This window comes from Protomyctophum bolini (assembly GCF_963924005.1).
Source record: "Protomyctophum bolini genome assembly, chromosome: 17".
NCBI classification, from domain to species: domain Eukaryota; kingdom Metazoa; phylum Chordata; class Actinopteri; order Myctophiformes; family Myctophidae; genus Protomyctophum; species Protomyctophum bolini.
The window spans coordinates 17,523,668-17,540,532 of record NC_137878.1 but is presented as its reverse complement, the minus strand read 5'-3'; the positions used below and the strand labels follow the sequence as shown (position 1 = coordinate 17,540,532).

At 41.0% G+C, this 16,865-nt stretch overlaps 1 protein-coding gene across 1 annotated transcript; it reads left to right on the top strand.

The window, feature by feature from the left end:
• Window positions 1-5,131: 5,131 nt before the first annotated feature.
• On the top strand, window positions 5,132-8,245 carry trhrb (thyrotropin-releasing hormone receptor b; the record flags this gene model as incomplete). The annotated part of the gene is made up of 2 exons (XM_080787114.1): window positions 5,132-5,878; window positions 7,841-8,245. The coding sequence occupies 2 exons, from the start codon at window positions 5,132-5,134 to the stop codon at window positions 8,243-8,245; spliced, it is 1,152 nt and encodes a 383-aa protein (XP_080643240.1).
• Window positions 8,246-16,865: the final 8,620 nt, after the last annotated feature.

The following is a 16,865-nucleotide window of genomic DNA, read 5'->3' as shown; positions in this document are numbered from 1 at the left end:
ATGAGTAGTGATATGGCTGACTGAGTAAAATAAAACAATCTACCTGAAAATAGATAGCTATAAGTGAAGAGCAATTTCCGCAATTACCATTTCCGCAATTACCATTTCCGCAATTTCCTCAATTTCCATTTCCGCAATTTCCGCAATTTCCATTTCCACCATTTCCGCAATTTCCGCAATTACCATTTCCGCAATTTCCATTTCCGCATTTCCGCAATTTCCGCAATTTCCATTTCCACCATTTCCACAATTTCCGCCATTTCCGCAATTTCCATTTCCGCAATTTCCGCAATTTCCATTTCCATTTCCAACTATTAATGGCAGCTGGGTTTCATCATTCAAATAAAATAGAATTCTGTCCGTTTAGCTATAAAATTATGTCAGGGAATAGGGATACACAGTATATGTCTTTCATTTGCATTGCATCTCCCCCCCCCCCCCCAAGCTTTTATTTTCGTTCGAGTAATAGTACAACTCTAATAGTATTACTTATAATAATGTAATTAAAGATAACTTCATTCAGATTTATTTATCTGATTTATTTAGTGACTTGGACCTATATGATTCTTCTTTCGTGTATTGTCGTCATATGTCCAGCTCAGTGTCGCAAAGCCACGCTCTCTCTGGTCCCACATGGAAGAGAAGAAGAGGCCAGCCTCTGAAGGAGGTCTGTACAGAGGACAGGTGGTGATTATGTGCTCAGCAGTCTGCGCAGGCTCGCCACTTTCGCATACTGCATGTCTACCAGACCCCACTCCTTCATGGACAATTTGAAGCGACCAATTCCAGTACGGAGGCGGTTCAGCATGCAGGGTCCAATGGCGGCATGCTAGATGTTCTCCTTCGACTCCATCTCCCGGATCTTGGATGTAATGGTGCAGATGTGTGGACTGAGCCTATACTCCCAGTCCTGCTTCCAGGAAGTTGCCAGCCATGCCCTTGTAGACAGGTCCTCAGGGTGTGCTCTTGTGTGCTGTCCTGTTGTAGGGGCAGCAGGACTTGAGTCCACTTGGGGGCACTGCCTTAGTTGTTTCATGAAGGATATGTCATGCATGCTCTATGGGCTTTCCTTGCAAGTGCGAGGGTAGCGGCCTCTTGTTGGAGGCCGGCCTGCATGGGCAATTCCTGCTGGAACCAGGCTATAACCAACCAGGGCCCAGTATGCAAATATGGGGCGGGAAAGAAATGTACACTGAGAGGGACAAGACTAATATCCACGTATTAGTATTGCTACGCGAGGCTACAGGTGGTATATATATAAGGATGAAGCTGGTGACCTATGTCTGATGAAAGCTATGTAGGCCTATATGTATACTCTATCACTTAGATAGAATTTTTATTCTTTGGCTTTTCCAAGCATAGTATGAGCTGTTTCTGATGTTGAAAGTGACACTGTGTACTTTATGTTGTTTGTTTTTTTAAATGATTGTGATTTTTATTATTTTATTGTAAAGCACTTTGGTACAACTTGTTGTTATTTAAATGTGCTATAGAAATAAAGATGGTATGGTATGGTATATGTATGTATACATGTATATGTAATAAATACTATCATAAATAATAATGTGTATAATGTCTCCAAGATACTAATGCATAATTTGTTCTCTTTCCCCAATCTGAGAACCCATCTCTTTCTCAGTTTGTTATACATGTTTTGGTAATTCTAATGTTTCTCCATAGGGTGGCAGTAAAACTCTTTCTTTCAGGCGTGAGTGAAAACAACCGAAATGTTGTATTGTATCAAAGAAGACTAATAGGCGCCATGCAGTCCTTGTGACCTGCAACAAAATGAATTTGCATTCATAAACCCCAGTCTTATATAAAAGATTCCAGAAATTATAATGTTTATACATTCTCAGTAGCAGGTGTGTGTGTGTGTGTGTGTGTGTGTGTGTGTGTGTGTGTGTGTGTGTGTGTGTGTGTGTGTGTGTGTGTGTGTGTGTGTGTGTGTGTGGACCTGAGAGACAAGGCAAGAAGGGCATTCTATGCCATCAAAAGAAACATCAAAATAGACATCCCAATTAAAACCTGGCTTAAAATACTGGACTCTGTGATAGAACCAATTTCCCTCTATGGTTGCGAGATCTGGGGACCATTAGCAAACCATGACCTGGAAAAATGGGATAAACACCAAACCGAGACCCTACACACAGAATTCTGCAAATCCATTCTCCGTACCCAGCGAAAAACACCAAATAATGCATGCAGGGCAGAATTAGGACGATACCCACTCATAATCAAAATAAAAAAGAGAGCACTTAAGTTCTACAACCACCTAAAAGAAAGTGACCTAGATGCACTCCATAACAAGGCACTCACACACAGTGAAACTCTAGAGAAATGCCCCCTCAGCCAGCTGGCCCTGGAACTCCGGGCACAAACACAAACAGAGCCACGAGATAGAAAACCCATTGGACTAAACCAAATTATAAAACAGCAAAGGGAAAACTATCTGACACATTGGAAAGAAGCAACACAAAAGCAGAGTAAACTAGAATGCTATCTTGCCCTAAACAGAGAATACACAGTGGCAGAATACCTGAGCACCGTGACCGACCCAAAACAAAGAAAAATCTTAACTAGGTACAGACTCAGTGAGCACAGTCTCGCGATCGAGAAAGGCCGTCATAGGCAGACCTGTATCCCGAGAGAAGACAGACTATGCACCCACTGCACACTAAACGAAGTGGAAACCGAGCTACACTTCCTAACCATCTGTCCATTGTACCAAGACATCAGAGACACATACTTCCCACAGATTACAACCACACACAGAGATTTTGAAAACATGACCAATGACAAAAAACTCCCATATCTGCTGGGCGAAGTACAACAATGTGCAAACACAGCAGCAAGATTTGTGAGTTGCTGTGATAGGAGAAGGATATCAAATGGAACACAACCACCCTAAAGACTAATCATTGTGTATATCCCTGCACTATACCTGCATCGAGTTATCTTGGAACACAGAAGTTGATCTATTGAAGATTCTGACCTTCAAAGTAGCTACATAATTTTTGTTTTGATTGTATTGCTGTATTGTTGTTTTGTTCTTTCTGCTTTGGCAATGTAAACGTATGTTTTCTCATGCCAATAAAGCCCTTTGAATTGAATTGAATTGTGTGTGTGTGAGCGCCATAGTGTGTGTGTGTGTGTGTGTGTGTGTGTGTGTGTGTGTGTGTGTGCGCGCGCGCGCGCGTGTTTACATGTATGTGGCTATCTTACTCTAAAAATATATAGATATTCGTAAATGGTATAACCACACCGACCGATCCCGATTCCCGCTGCTTAAAACAAGGCTTAGGCTATGGCCTTGTAGAGATCAGATTGCTATATACATTAGGCACGGTCGGGTCAGGACGGAGTTATATAAAGATATGACTTTGCCAAATGGAACACTGACTTCGTCACATAGTCAAGTCCTCACACATATTCTTTATTATAGAAGGATGCCGAAGAAAGGCGTTATTGTTATGTAATCCCCTGAAGCTTTGATCCACTTGCCACTCGGAAAGGACTGCTATGGCAACTTACACGAGACCACAAGTCTAATGTTGGAAATGATCATGACCATTTTCATCAGTTTATTTTAAACATGCACAGTTGGTGAGGGGGAGAGAGATATGTGGGCTACTCAACCTCCGCACAGTCCGCAGTGTGTTATAGAGAACAGTCGAATCACGAGAGCTATAGGCTACTGTATATAGGGACAGCTTGACAGTTAATCGCTTTAACACTGGTTTCTCTTATTTCATTTTGGGCATGTGGCCTGCTGTAGTTAAAATCAAAATGTCACAAATGGTCACATTTTTTTTAGGTTCATTAAGGTCCGTAAAAGACAAATTGTCTCGCTGTCTTGTGAGAAATGTTTATATGACGTCCCCAAATTGCCAACTCTATATCACAGGTGACACGTATACCTGAGTCAACGGGCTAATCAATAGCCTACATTGAGAATAAAATTAATTCATTAAAACAAAGACGTCAGTCTAGCCTATACTGTCTTCTATTTCAATTCTATAAATTCTAATTTAATTCTGCATTCACCTTGTTGATCAAATATTCCCTGCTTTTAGTGAGATTGCAGGCCTACGATTGATAAAAACACCGACATTGTTTAGGTTTATGTCCCCAAAGCACTCGACAAGAAATACTGACGTCCCATATTGTCCGTAGACCTATATGAAAGTTTTATTAAGTTCATAATGAATTGTCGTGTACTACGTGCAGTGTAGGCCTATTTATTTTTACTGGCAGAGCTGTGTCACTTATTTTGCCTCTTCTCTTGGCCAGTTCACACAATTGACTTCAGTCTCAATATGGTTAAATAAAGGTTAAATAAATAAATATAAAATGTGTGGAAGTGCTCGGTGGGTTAAAATGCTTGCATCGTGCATGCCCAGCCACTGTACTAAACGGTCTAAACCTGTAAAGATGAGCCTAAAATAAATAATAAATGAATCCCAATGGGCTGAAATCACGCCTGGCATGTCAAATTTTAAGCGATGTTTTCCTTTAATTCATATAGTTCAAAGGTATAATGGACAACGTTCTGGTATAAGAAAAATAATAGGCTAGTTGCAACCATTAATAATCATGTTACCTTTTTTAATATGTGCAACTTTTTTTCCTGCGCCATATGCAACTTAAAAACAGTCCAAACAAATCAGCTTCTTTCAACAAACTGCATGTGTCGGATGAGCTTGCCCTGCACGGACGCCTCTTATTGCATGCGTAATAACGCATGCGCGCAATGAGCGGTTCTGGGAAGACACCGTTCCAAAAATCCGTCTCTTTTCCATTCACATCTAGGCTATTCTGAGAAAAACACGCACGGCAAGACATATATGCACACACGTCGCTTCCACATGAGCAAGATGGACCTGGGCGGCTAGGCGACTATCACCTTTTACGCAACATGACAATGATCTTAAAGGATATTCATTATTGGTGTGCGGCGATATTTGGCATTCGTAGTCAATTTAATGCACAGTAAAGGTCTCGGTCTCGAGGTCTTTGGTAAGGCCACATTGTTTGCGCAGCTGATTCCGCGCGTAAAACTCGGAGCGATCATTGGAAGGCTCACCATAAAGTCACTGCTCTCTCGCGCACCATTTTCGGACTGATTAAAATGGAAAACTTTACCGAAATCCAAGAAGTGAACAACACTTTTGGGACTTGGATTGAGCACAGCATTCAATACAAGGTGGTAAGCAGTTTATTGGTTTTTGCAATATGCGCCTTTGGACTCATTGGTAACGTTATGGTCATCTTAGTGGTTCTGACCACGAAACATATGAGGACACCCACTAACTGCTACCTGGTGAGTTTGGCGGTGGCCGATCTGATGGTACTGACATCGGCTGGTTTACCGTGTATAACCGACAGCATCTTTGAATCGTGGGTATTCGGACATTATGGGTGTCTTTGTATCACCTACTTTCAGTACCTTGGAATCAATGCGTCGTCTTGCTCCATAACCGCTTTCACCATAGAAAGATATATCGCTATTTGCCACCCCATAAAAGCTCAGTTTCTGTGTACTCTATCCCGAGCAAAGAAGATAATCTTGTGTGTGTGGGCTTTCACCTCCATCTACTGCATCATGTGGTTCTACCTCTCAAGTGTTCAAGAGCTCAAATATGACAACGTAACCATCCTGATCTGTGGCTACAAAGTTTCAAGAAGATCCTATTTACCAATTTACTTTATTGATTTTGGCATCTTTTTTGTTTTGCCACTTCTGCTCTCTGCAATCTTGTATGGACTCATTGCAAGAATCCTCTTCCTGAACCCGTTGCCATCCGACCATAAGAATAAGAATGGACACTGTAAGAACTCCCGCCACTCTACCTCAACTGCCACCTCCCGCAGACAGGTACGTTACGCATGCGCCAAATGATAATCATATCACAAAATATTTCGCACAATTCACAAATATTTAATATTCGGACACATTGGTGTTTGTGTGTGACACACACACACACACACACACACACACACACACACACACACACACACACACACACACACACACACACACAGTGCCGGTTCTAGGCCTTTTGAGGCCCTAGGCAACATATTATACAGAGCCCCCCCCCCTCCTGCTTTGCCACGCCGGATAAAAATTGTAAATTTGCCATGAAAATGCTTCAATCTGGTGCACTTTGAGATCAAAATTAAGAAGCTAGGTGGGGGCCTCATGTGGCCAGTAGTAGTGGTCCTACCCCCCCCCCCCATGAGACTTACAAATCCCAAATGTTTATAAACAAATCCCAAATGTTTGTAAACAAATCCCAAATGTTTATAAACAAATCCCAAAATGTTTATAAACAAATCACAAATGTTTATAAACAAATCCCAAATGTTTATAAACAAATACCAAAATGTTTATAAACAAATCCCAAAACCCATGAGACTTGGTCCTACCCCCCCGACCATGAGACTTACTGCAGGTCAACTGGTAGTGGTCCTACCCCCCCCATGAGATTTACAAATCCCAAATGTGTATAAACAAATCCCAAATGTTTGTAAACAAATCCCAAATGTTTGTAAACAAATCCCAAATGTTTATAAACAAATCCCAAAATGTTTATAAACAAATCACAAATGTTTATAAACAAATCACAAATGTTTATAAACAAATACCAAAATGTTTATAAACAAATCCCAAATCCCTTGGTCCTACCCCCCCCGACCATGAGACTTACTACAGGCCAACTGGTAGTGGTCCTACCCCCCCCCCATGAGACTTAGAAATCCCAAATGTTTGTAAACAAATCCCAAATGTTTGTAAACAAATCCCAAATGTTTATAAACTAATCCCAAAATGTTTATAAACAAATCACAAATGTTTATAAACAAATCACAAATGTTTATAAACAAATCACAAATGTTTATAAACAAATACCAAAATGTTTATAAACAAATCCCAAATCCCTTGGTCCTACCCCCCCGACCATGAGACTTACTACAGGTCAACTGGTAGTGGTCCTACGGTAGTGCCGGTTCTAGGCCTTTTGAGGCCCTAGGCAACATATTATACAGAGGCCCCCCCCCTCCTGCTTTGCCACGCCGGATAAAAATTGTAAATTTGCCATGAAAATGCTTCAATCTGGTGCACTTTGAGATCAAAATTAAGAAGCTAGGTGGGGGCCACATGTGGCCAGTAGCCCATGTAAGGGATACATGAAAAAAAAAAAAATCTTCTCCCTGTGACGAGGCCCCCTCAGTGGTTGAGGCCCTAGGCGACCGCCTAGTTCGCCTATGCCTAGAACCGGCCCTGCACACACACACACACACACACACACACACACACACACACACACACACACACACACACACACACACACGCACACACACACACACACACACACACACACACACACACACACACACACACACACACACACACACACACACACACCTAAATCCATTTGCTCTGTAGTTAGGAGGTTTGTGTCACTGTCAAAGCAAAAAAGATAAATGGGTTGTGTTATGCGGTTTGGCAGATAGTTTGAGGATCCAATGGAGTTAGGAAGTTTTCCCAGAGCACTTTTTAATACTTTCCATTGGTTAAATATGTTTTAACCAACACACAGACAAAATCATGAACCTAAAAAATGGAGTTAGGTGGTTTCTTCCAGACAGCAACTAATTATTATTCTATATTGTATATAATGCCATTTTAAATCTATAGCCCTTAAGACCATGTGATGTAAAATGGTGTGGTTGTGTACTCAGAGATTATATGTTGTTATACTAGTTTATTTTGTAATTTTTACTATGACAGCTCATATACTGTAACTATATTCGCTCTTCCACCTGGGGCCTGCTATAGGTGACCAAGATGCTAGCGGTGGTGGTGATTCTGTTCGCCATGCTGTGGATGCCCTACCGCACCTTAGTAGTGGTCAACTCCTTCTTGGAGAGGGCCTACGTGGACACCTGGTTTGTGTTTTTCTGTCGGAGCTGCATCTACCTCAACAGCGCCATAAACCCGCTCATCTACAATGCCATGTCGCAGAAGTTCCGTGCAGCGTTCCGCAAGATCTGCCGCTGCGCACAGAAGCGCTCCCAGAGGCCCGCAGCACACAGCGTGGCACTGACCTATAGTGTTGTCAAGGATACGTCTGTGATAGAGAGCACCGATCATTTCACTACGGAGATGGAGGAGCTCACGGTAACAGAAGACCTACTGCCCGAGAAGACCATTATGCACAAAGAAAACACCTGTAGGCTGTAGCTATGACAAAGTGCCATTCAGTGATGCCTGAGCATCTGCAAGGGGAATTCAGGTCAGGTCTGTTAAGGCCAGACAAACAACAGTGGTTATGAGTGAAGTAGTGAACTATACTGTGAATTGAAGAGTTCTTCTGAACTGTGCAGGTGGAATGCTAGCGAAATGGTACATTTATTTATTATTTTTTATTCCCATTTAGCCCCATCTATGACCCCCCCCCCCCTTTCATTGAAGCAACGAAAGGGGAGGTCACAGATGGGGCTAATTCCCATCCAGCTGTGCTGTCTTTAAAAAAAAAGCCTATACTGCTACTGATGCATCACATGGAAATGTTGTTGCTGTGTCACAATGGCAAGCATCGCTCTTTGTCAATAACAATGCATTTAAACACATTATCTGTATAACCACAGATATAGGGCACAGTGTGTTGACGAATTTGGTATTTTGCCTGAAAAGCATCAATAAGACATTGCATATGAGTAGAAAGAAAAATGCAGATGTGCACGGATGCATCATTAAAGCTAAATAAAAATGATTGGTTGTCATTTTCCCTAACAAAGAGTCAGGCAGGCGTATATTTGTGTGAACAGAAAGTGTTGGGGCAAAGCTGAATCCAGTGAAATAGTCCTCTGTGAAGGAGATGCAAAAGTAAAATTGAAATTTGTGCTGTGCATGCTCTGGAAACAATGTAACTGTACGTGAAAACTAACTGAAAGCTTAATTGGTTGCTTAATGTTACAATGGCTGCGTCTCAGTTCCTTAAATGAATTTATTTCCCTCACTTGTGTTCTATTTTCTTTGCGCTTTAGAGACGTACATATCTAATCTGTTTTGCAAGAAGACACAACTGAATTTCATATAAAGGTGACAGAGGATGATATAACCCACTACAGTATAAAGGTTATACTGTATATAATGCAATGTGACAAACCATGAGTTCCCCCAAATCACTCATAGTATTGTAGCTACCTCCATCTTGTGAGATGAGAAATGTGAGTAATTTGGCAGTGGTGATTTTGGCTGGTCAGTGAACTATGTGTTTGAACTATACATTTATCAGAGCATCGTTTTGTGCTTGTCCGCTTATTAGTCGTGCACAATTTACTGTGATGTGAATGAGGCGGTAGAACGTGGCTACATAAAGATGCTATATGTTTATATTTATGCTGTTATTTTAGGGGATTTATTGCCAGATCAATGGCTACACATGAATCTCTGACCAGCAACCTACCACACAAGGGGTCATAATTGTGAGGTGGCCATAAACAAGATAAGATAAATCTCTGGTGCCTGATTATGCCTGATTTATACCGGTGTACTAGTGACTTGTGATGAAAATAGCAGATCTACAAGCTCACAATGCTTCACTTTCAAGACACCTGTGCGCTTGTACATCTGCTGTTTTGGCATGTGACAAGTAGGCCTATAAATCAGGCTTCAGCAAACTGTACTCTGCCAGGGTTTCACAGAAACTGATGATTTTACTGTGCAAGATTGTGCCATTGTACACCTTGAGTACAATGAGTTGTGTCATAGATTATCGGGCTACATTAAATAAATAATGGTAATGGTAAATGTTTTGTGTCATGTGCAATAGATAGGTCGATGTTTGTATATTTTTTACCTGCAGCTGCTGTTTTGCCCATGGAAAAAGAAAAGAAAACATTATTTTGTGAGTACTCTTGGTGACATAGTCTTACTTTTAAACATATTTTACTGGTCTACATGCATGTTTTTGATTGATATTTAGACAGTATTGAGTGAGTTGTGAATTTGTTATTATGGTTCAAATAAAGGTTTTTAAAAACTGCAATGGCCTGCAATTTTCATATTTTTATTAGCAAAAATGTGCACTGTCAAAAATGACAATGTATAGTGTAGCAAATATTAGCAAACATTCCCAATATAAATCTCATGAAGGTATAAAAAACCCACATATGCTTTTGAAAATAATTACCGGTATGCATTCTTTAAATACAAAAATAAAGCTTTTTCACATTCTTCATTACACTACCTGATCCATTCCATTTAGATTGGCTTTTTGTTTCCTAATTACTCCCCATCGACCACACATGCCTAGCTGGACTGTCATGTAACAAATGTCAAACCAAATGGCAGAGGGCAAAAAAGAGAAAGGACACATCTCATGTACCTTAAATTAAATACGGTACATTTGACATTCTGGGGATATAGAAACACACACTGACTTGAATGTACATAGAAACACATGTACATGTATACATAGCAATTCCCTATGAGATTAGATATAGCACAGGAGGAAGAAAGCCAATGCAATATGGTAAAGTCAAGTTGACCTTAAAAAGATCAGCCTCTCAGTGCCCTTCAGTCAATGCTGGTGGCTCATATGACGTTCTTATTAAGTTACTGCATAGCCTACAGTCCAGATTATCACAATGCATTCGTAATGTACCGGTAGTCATTTTTGAGTGGTGCAACCACTCCTACAACCAGCAATGTCTGTGTGTATCATGAGCACGAGTGGTGTGCGCATGCGTGAAATTGGAACGAGAGAAGTATGTGACATGGCTGCCACCTGCTGGACGCAAATCAAAACTTCTGACTGTCTAGGTTCGCTAAAGAAGGAAAGGCCGAGCCAAAATAATAATGAAAAAATAGTTCTCAGCAACGCGGATTGATATCCATAATAAAGCTAATCTGACGGAGCAGAGAGAGAGAGAGAGAGAGAGAGAGAGAGGAGGGGGGGAGAGAGGGGAGTTGCACCACTCGGTTCACACAGGTGTGATTTTTTCTTTACAATGCAAACGTAAGGTAGCAGAAGCAGACTGAGGCTTATACAATTCAAATGATGTGACCGTGCCAAGAAAGAATTCTCTGCCATTTTCATTGCAACCATATTATTCTTAACATTACTTAGATACATTAATTAGATAGACTATACTCACTCTCACACACTCACATACTTTCTCACAAGCACACCCACACACAATGAATAGGGCATGCCATACAGTATGGAGGCTTGGCTGAGGAGCTTGGTGGCTAGTACTGCTACAAAGGACTGACCAAAATGAAAGTGCTCGTCATCTGCACTAGTTCATCATAGAAAGGGTGGGAGAGGTCCTATAGGTTCATCAGGATAGTGATCCTCCTCATCCTCCCCTCTGCAACAACCTCTAGATTGTCACCCACTGGAACTAGCCATCTCACCAGTTTGTTCAGTTTGTTAGTGTCCCTTGTGTTGATGTCACAGTCTCACAGACAACATGAGAAAAGGACACTGGCTTCTACCGTCTGGTAGAACATCTAGAAGCCTGTTGCACACATTGAAGGACCTGAGCTTATCTGCCTCTAGAGGGACTCCCTCAGATGAGTCCAGTTCACTGTTTATGTGTAGGCTATTCCCAGGAACAGCATCCTGATGACCAAGCTGTGGTTTAAGTGTCCTTGATAATCTATTATGGCTATACACCGCCTGCCGTATATACTATATGTAAATTAGCTGGTATTTACTATGTAAATGTGATTGTCACATTAGTCCAACAGCAGTGCTCATGCTGCATGCAAATCAAATAACTTCTCCTATAGAATTTACTTGGACTAAGTGTTTTCACTATTCACTATAAATGTAGCTAAAGATTGTAAACTCTGTCAGGTAGTCTAGGTAGTGTCTAATTTAATTCCAGTAATACAAATGTCTACAGAAGTCCTCGGGAGTGTAAATAATGGTGTACAACATAGCCTTCGCTTCCTGTATCTATGCTGAATAACATTCTGCTCTTAACTCAGCTCTTAGATGTGAAAATTGGCTGAAACACAGATAGACAGGCAGGCAGGCAGGTCGACCGACTCACTGACAGATGGGTGGCACTCAGCAAAAAGGTTCGATTGGGGAAAGTCCCTGCGACATACTAGCGTCAGCCTCCCCACACTCATTTCTGTGTGTTGCCACTGCTGTTGTACCCTAACTCAGGGGTTCTCAACGTTTTTGGCCGGGGACCCCCAGAAATGCACACACGCACGCACGCACGCACACACGCACACACACACACACACACACACACACTTTTATTCGGGCGTGCTCGAATAGCACACCTTTCTACTTAGCTTATGAGGTGAGATGTCTTCACAAGACTTTCCGTGTTTCCTTACAGCTATGATCTTGTGTCATCCCTGTTTTTATCCCTTCGCATTTCATGTTTTATCACCATGCAAATAATCTAAACTGAACGTCACAGGTATAATCAGCCATCGATTTCCTTCTCCCTGCCTACTATAAAGTTCATCTGACAGGATGCCATGTCAGAAACAGGCCTATTTAGCCCGTATAATAAAGATTGCTTATCAAAAAACAAATAGATAAAGAGCACAGCCACAAGTAAATTATACGAATTATACTTATTGTACGAGGGTGTCAGATGCCAAAAATAGCAGATCTACAAGACCCGTTGAGATTATAGATCTGCTATTTTTGTCTTGACTTGACTGTACTGCTTTTATTCATCTATATTTGAACTCTTAGCAACCCTACCAACATACACAGTACATGCCTGTATAAGTCAATACGTGTTTTCTGATGAGCGTTAATGGCACAGAAACTGTTCTGGTGTGTTCTGTGATAAAGTGCTATCGATCTTTGTTCAGCCGGTTGACAGCAAAGGCCACTGAGGTTCTGTTCCACATATAGATAACATAGGACACACACGCATGCACACGCATGCACACACCCACAAATGACAATGTGTTGCACCATAATAAGCACTTTCAACCTGACATCCCGGTATTTAGCCTAGGGCATGTCATTATTATAGGAAGATTATTTTTATGTCTGAATTTCCCACATTCCCACATTTCAGCATCACATCACTTGTGAGCTTACAAGTGATGTGATGCAAGCTTGCATGAGTTGCAAAGTATACAGTAAGTTAAGTGGTTAACCACATGCACCCAATACTTCATCAACCGGGGTCCCCCCTACACCAAAGCTCTTTATCGAAATTAGATGATCAACAATTTTCACTGAATGTTTTCCCCAGAATAAGGAAGCTAGTTCAAGTGATATGATATTCCCCAGCCACGTTTCTCCCTACATAGCTGTCCTCAAGGTAAATAATAACTCTTGCTCTGTAGATATGGAATGCTGAGGGCTCAATAGCCCAATGGCTGTTTTCTTATTCCAACTCGGTCGGAGGTGAAGTGCCAACCCGTCTGAAATTATACGCTTCATTTCAATTATGCAGCCCAAATGAGCAAAAGCCTGCATGGGAGATGCATCACCTCGACTGTTATGAGGCTCTAGTTCCTGACAATAAAGTATCTAAGCTATTAGTTACAGTGAGTGTAATCAATCTCTGGCAGCTCATTTATTTATTTACTAGAATGTATTTGCTATGAATAAATATAGAAAGACAGTTAATGTGGGCTTCTTTCTGCAGACAGGGACGGAGAAAGTGTGTGAGAATGCATTAACCACATGAACCTTAGTGTCTGTTTTGGACATGTCATCATAGGGGAACATTCGACACAAATAGGTGTCCTTTACCTTTATTAAACTACAGTGCAATATGAATAGTCTACTGTAGGCACTAGGCAGTGTAGCAAAATTCATCATTCATCTCTGTGCAGTGAACAAAACAAAAACAATTCACATGGATGCACTGCATTGGCTTTATATTTTGCAGACTCCAATAAATATCCTTTGTTCAAATGGAAGTGTAGCCAAATGTAAGCAAACATTTTAATAAAATAAAAATGCACTTTCAAATCTTGAGAATGAAAAAAACACCAGCTATATATGGTATATATACCATATACCTGTATATACCAGCGGGCCACATATACATTTTAGGTAAGAAGCCACAGGCCACAAAAAATATGTGGTTAAAAGAGAGGGTGCAAAGTTGCTATGTTTTACTAATAGTTAGGTTGAGAGAGAGAGAGAGAGAGAGAGAGAGAGAGAGAGAGAGAGAGAGAGACTGACTGTTTGACAGACAGTTCTCATAGAAAGAATGAGAAAGGAGAATGGGAGAATGGGAACAGAGGTGCAGTCAGATATGATAATGGGAGTATATTACCGTCAGCTTGCGTATGTTTCTTACCTCCCCCCCAAAAGACCTCCTTGCTCTATGGTAAAGATCCTCATTATGGTCACCACGGTTCAAGTGAGAAACAAAGATGAGTATGGGCTATAATGACAGCTTTCCTGCAGCAAGGGAACATCTTTGGCGTGTAATTATGCAAGGAGGAACATGCACCATCACATTGTCACTGCAATCGAATTTCATCTGGAAAAACGTGGCAATCTGCTACTTAATTGCTGCAAGAGGTTACGATGATGATGAATTGACAGCATGAGGCCAGACCGCTTTTTCTCCACCTGAAGCATGTTTCTGCCCCCTCCAGCAAGTCCATGATGTAAAATACTTTTACCATGGTCCCCAGTATGCTTGAAGGACCCCCTTAACCTCAATTGACTTGACCATGCAGTAAGCTGTATACGGTAATTGGTTTTACGTTCACTCCTCAATTCACCATAAATAGCCTACATTAAATTTAAAACTTGCATTTCTCGGTCACACACAGTCTGCCTTTATAATGACAGTCAAGTCAAGCGTCAGCTCGAGTGATTTTTTTTTTTTAAATAACAGGCCTATGTGAAAAGGGTGGGATATATTCCTCAGCCTAGTAGGAAAGTATTTCGATTTTTATTATCGATGGCTTCAATTATCGCAATGGTAACTTGTCAGGAATAGAAAGCTGCAGTTTCTATTAGCATGCAGCTCTCCTCAACTTAAATGACCAAGGTTATTTTTTATTAGAGGACTAAACCAATGGAATAATGCATCCCCTGGCCCCGGGAGAGGGAGTGACAGATTTTCCCATGAAAGGAAGTTTGAATCTCTAAAGGCTTTGTTCAGACTGTAGGCAAATCCGATTTGTTTCTCAAATTAGATCTCAAATCTGTACACACTGTTATATGCAAGTGATCAGATGCGATACGATCAGATATCGTCAACATATAATCTGCATTAGTTTCTGTGGCAATGACATAACTACAAAGGTATCATACTCTGTTGCACAATTCGAGCTATAAGCTCACAATGCATGACAATGTGAAACACTGTGAGCTTGTAGAGATCGGCTGTTTTCGGCAAGCGACACAGTCATCCAAAGAACTATAAAACGGGCGGCTGTGGCTCAGGAGGTAGAGCAGGTCATCCAATGATCTGTGGGTCGGCGGTTAGAATCCCGGCTCCTCCTGTCCACATGTCGAAGTGTCCTTGGGCAAGACACTGAATCCAACCTTGCCTCCAGTAGTTGCCACCATTGGTGTGTGAATGTGTATGAATGGACCATTGAAAAGCGCTTTGAGTAAGCATGTTGTGCATAGAAAAGCGCTATAAAATGCAATCCATTATTATTATAAATCAGGCTTTAGTGTCCCCGTGTCCAGACTGACACAACTTTAGGCAGATTTGTATCACATGGCAAACCACCTTCGGTTCAAATTGTATTTGTATTCATGAGTGTTTTTTTTTACTTTGACTTGATAAAATCAATCAGATTTTTATCTGGGTAGTCTGATTTGTTACAAATATTCAGTGACTGCCTGTACAATCAAGAGTATCAGAGTATCAGACCTAGCTTTTATTTTGGATTTAGTACCTTTGTACAGTACATACCTTTAAAACCGCAACAAGGCTAAACACGCGTGACAGAAATTAATTTAATTGCTATCTGTGCTGACAAAGATCATACTTCATTATTATATACGATTATTATCGACTGTCCTTGCAAAGCAAATGCTGCTCATCATCTGTATTTACAATTACTCAATCCACAGAGGGGATGAGGTCATGTTTCACGTGAAGAACGATCAATCAGTCTCAAGTACACACGTGATTATTTTACAGGACCTATTTTCACCCTAGCAATTGCTTTTGTCTGAACAAAAGGGGAGGCTCATCCTGTCATTTTAAAACGGAAATATAATTACCAAGAAATGTGTTTAGTCTGGGCAAATAACAAGACTGCCACTCAATTCTCATCACAATTAACGGGACACAAATGATTAATGGAGGAGTACCAGCCAGCCCAACACTCATATAAAAACTTTTGGTTCCATTAATGGTAGACTAGAGCAAGTTTCACATCTTGATAGGACCTATGAAACTCACTGAAAACCCATGCATAATTAAAAATTGGCTGTCCGTGTCTTTTTCTAAAAAGCCTAAAGGGCTGGTAGAAAGAAGATCGATGGTCTTCAATATGACAGAGCAGGGAAATGTAAAGCCCAAGCAATAACAATTTTCAATTATGCAGTTCTCGGTGGTAAGGTGGTTTGACAATGTGCTGTTTTTGTGTCTGAGCAATAAGTGAAACAATTCCCAGAGACATTAGTGCATGTGACAGGCCCAGTACAAGTAATCTAGGGATGGTGGTATAGCTAATGAAAACAAGCGGTGTAAGCTAATTCAATTGCGAACCAGTAATTACATAAGAACAGAGGGTGAAACTAGATTACCCTCTGCGAAACAATGACCACCAAGAAAAGAAAGTGATTACCCCTCACCAATAGCTTGGCTTGGCACAGGGAAAGCAAATTATGTCTCAAATGTTTTAGGACAAAGACAGGGGAGGAATAAGA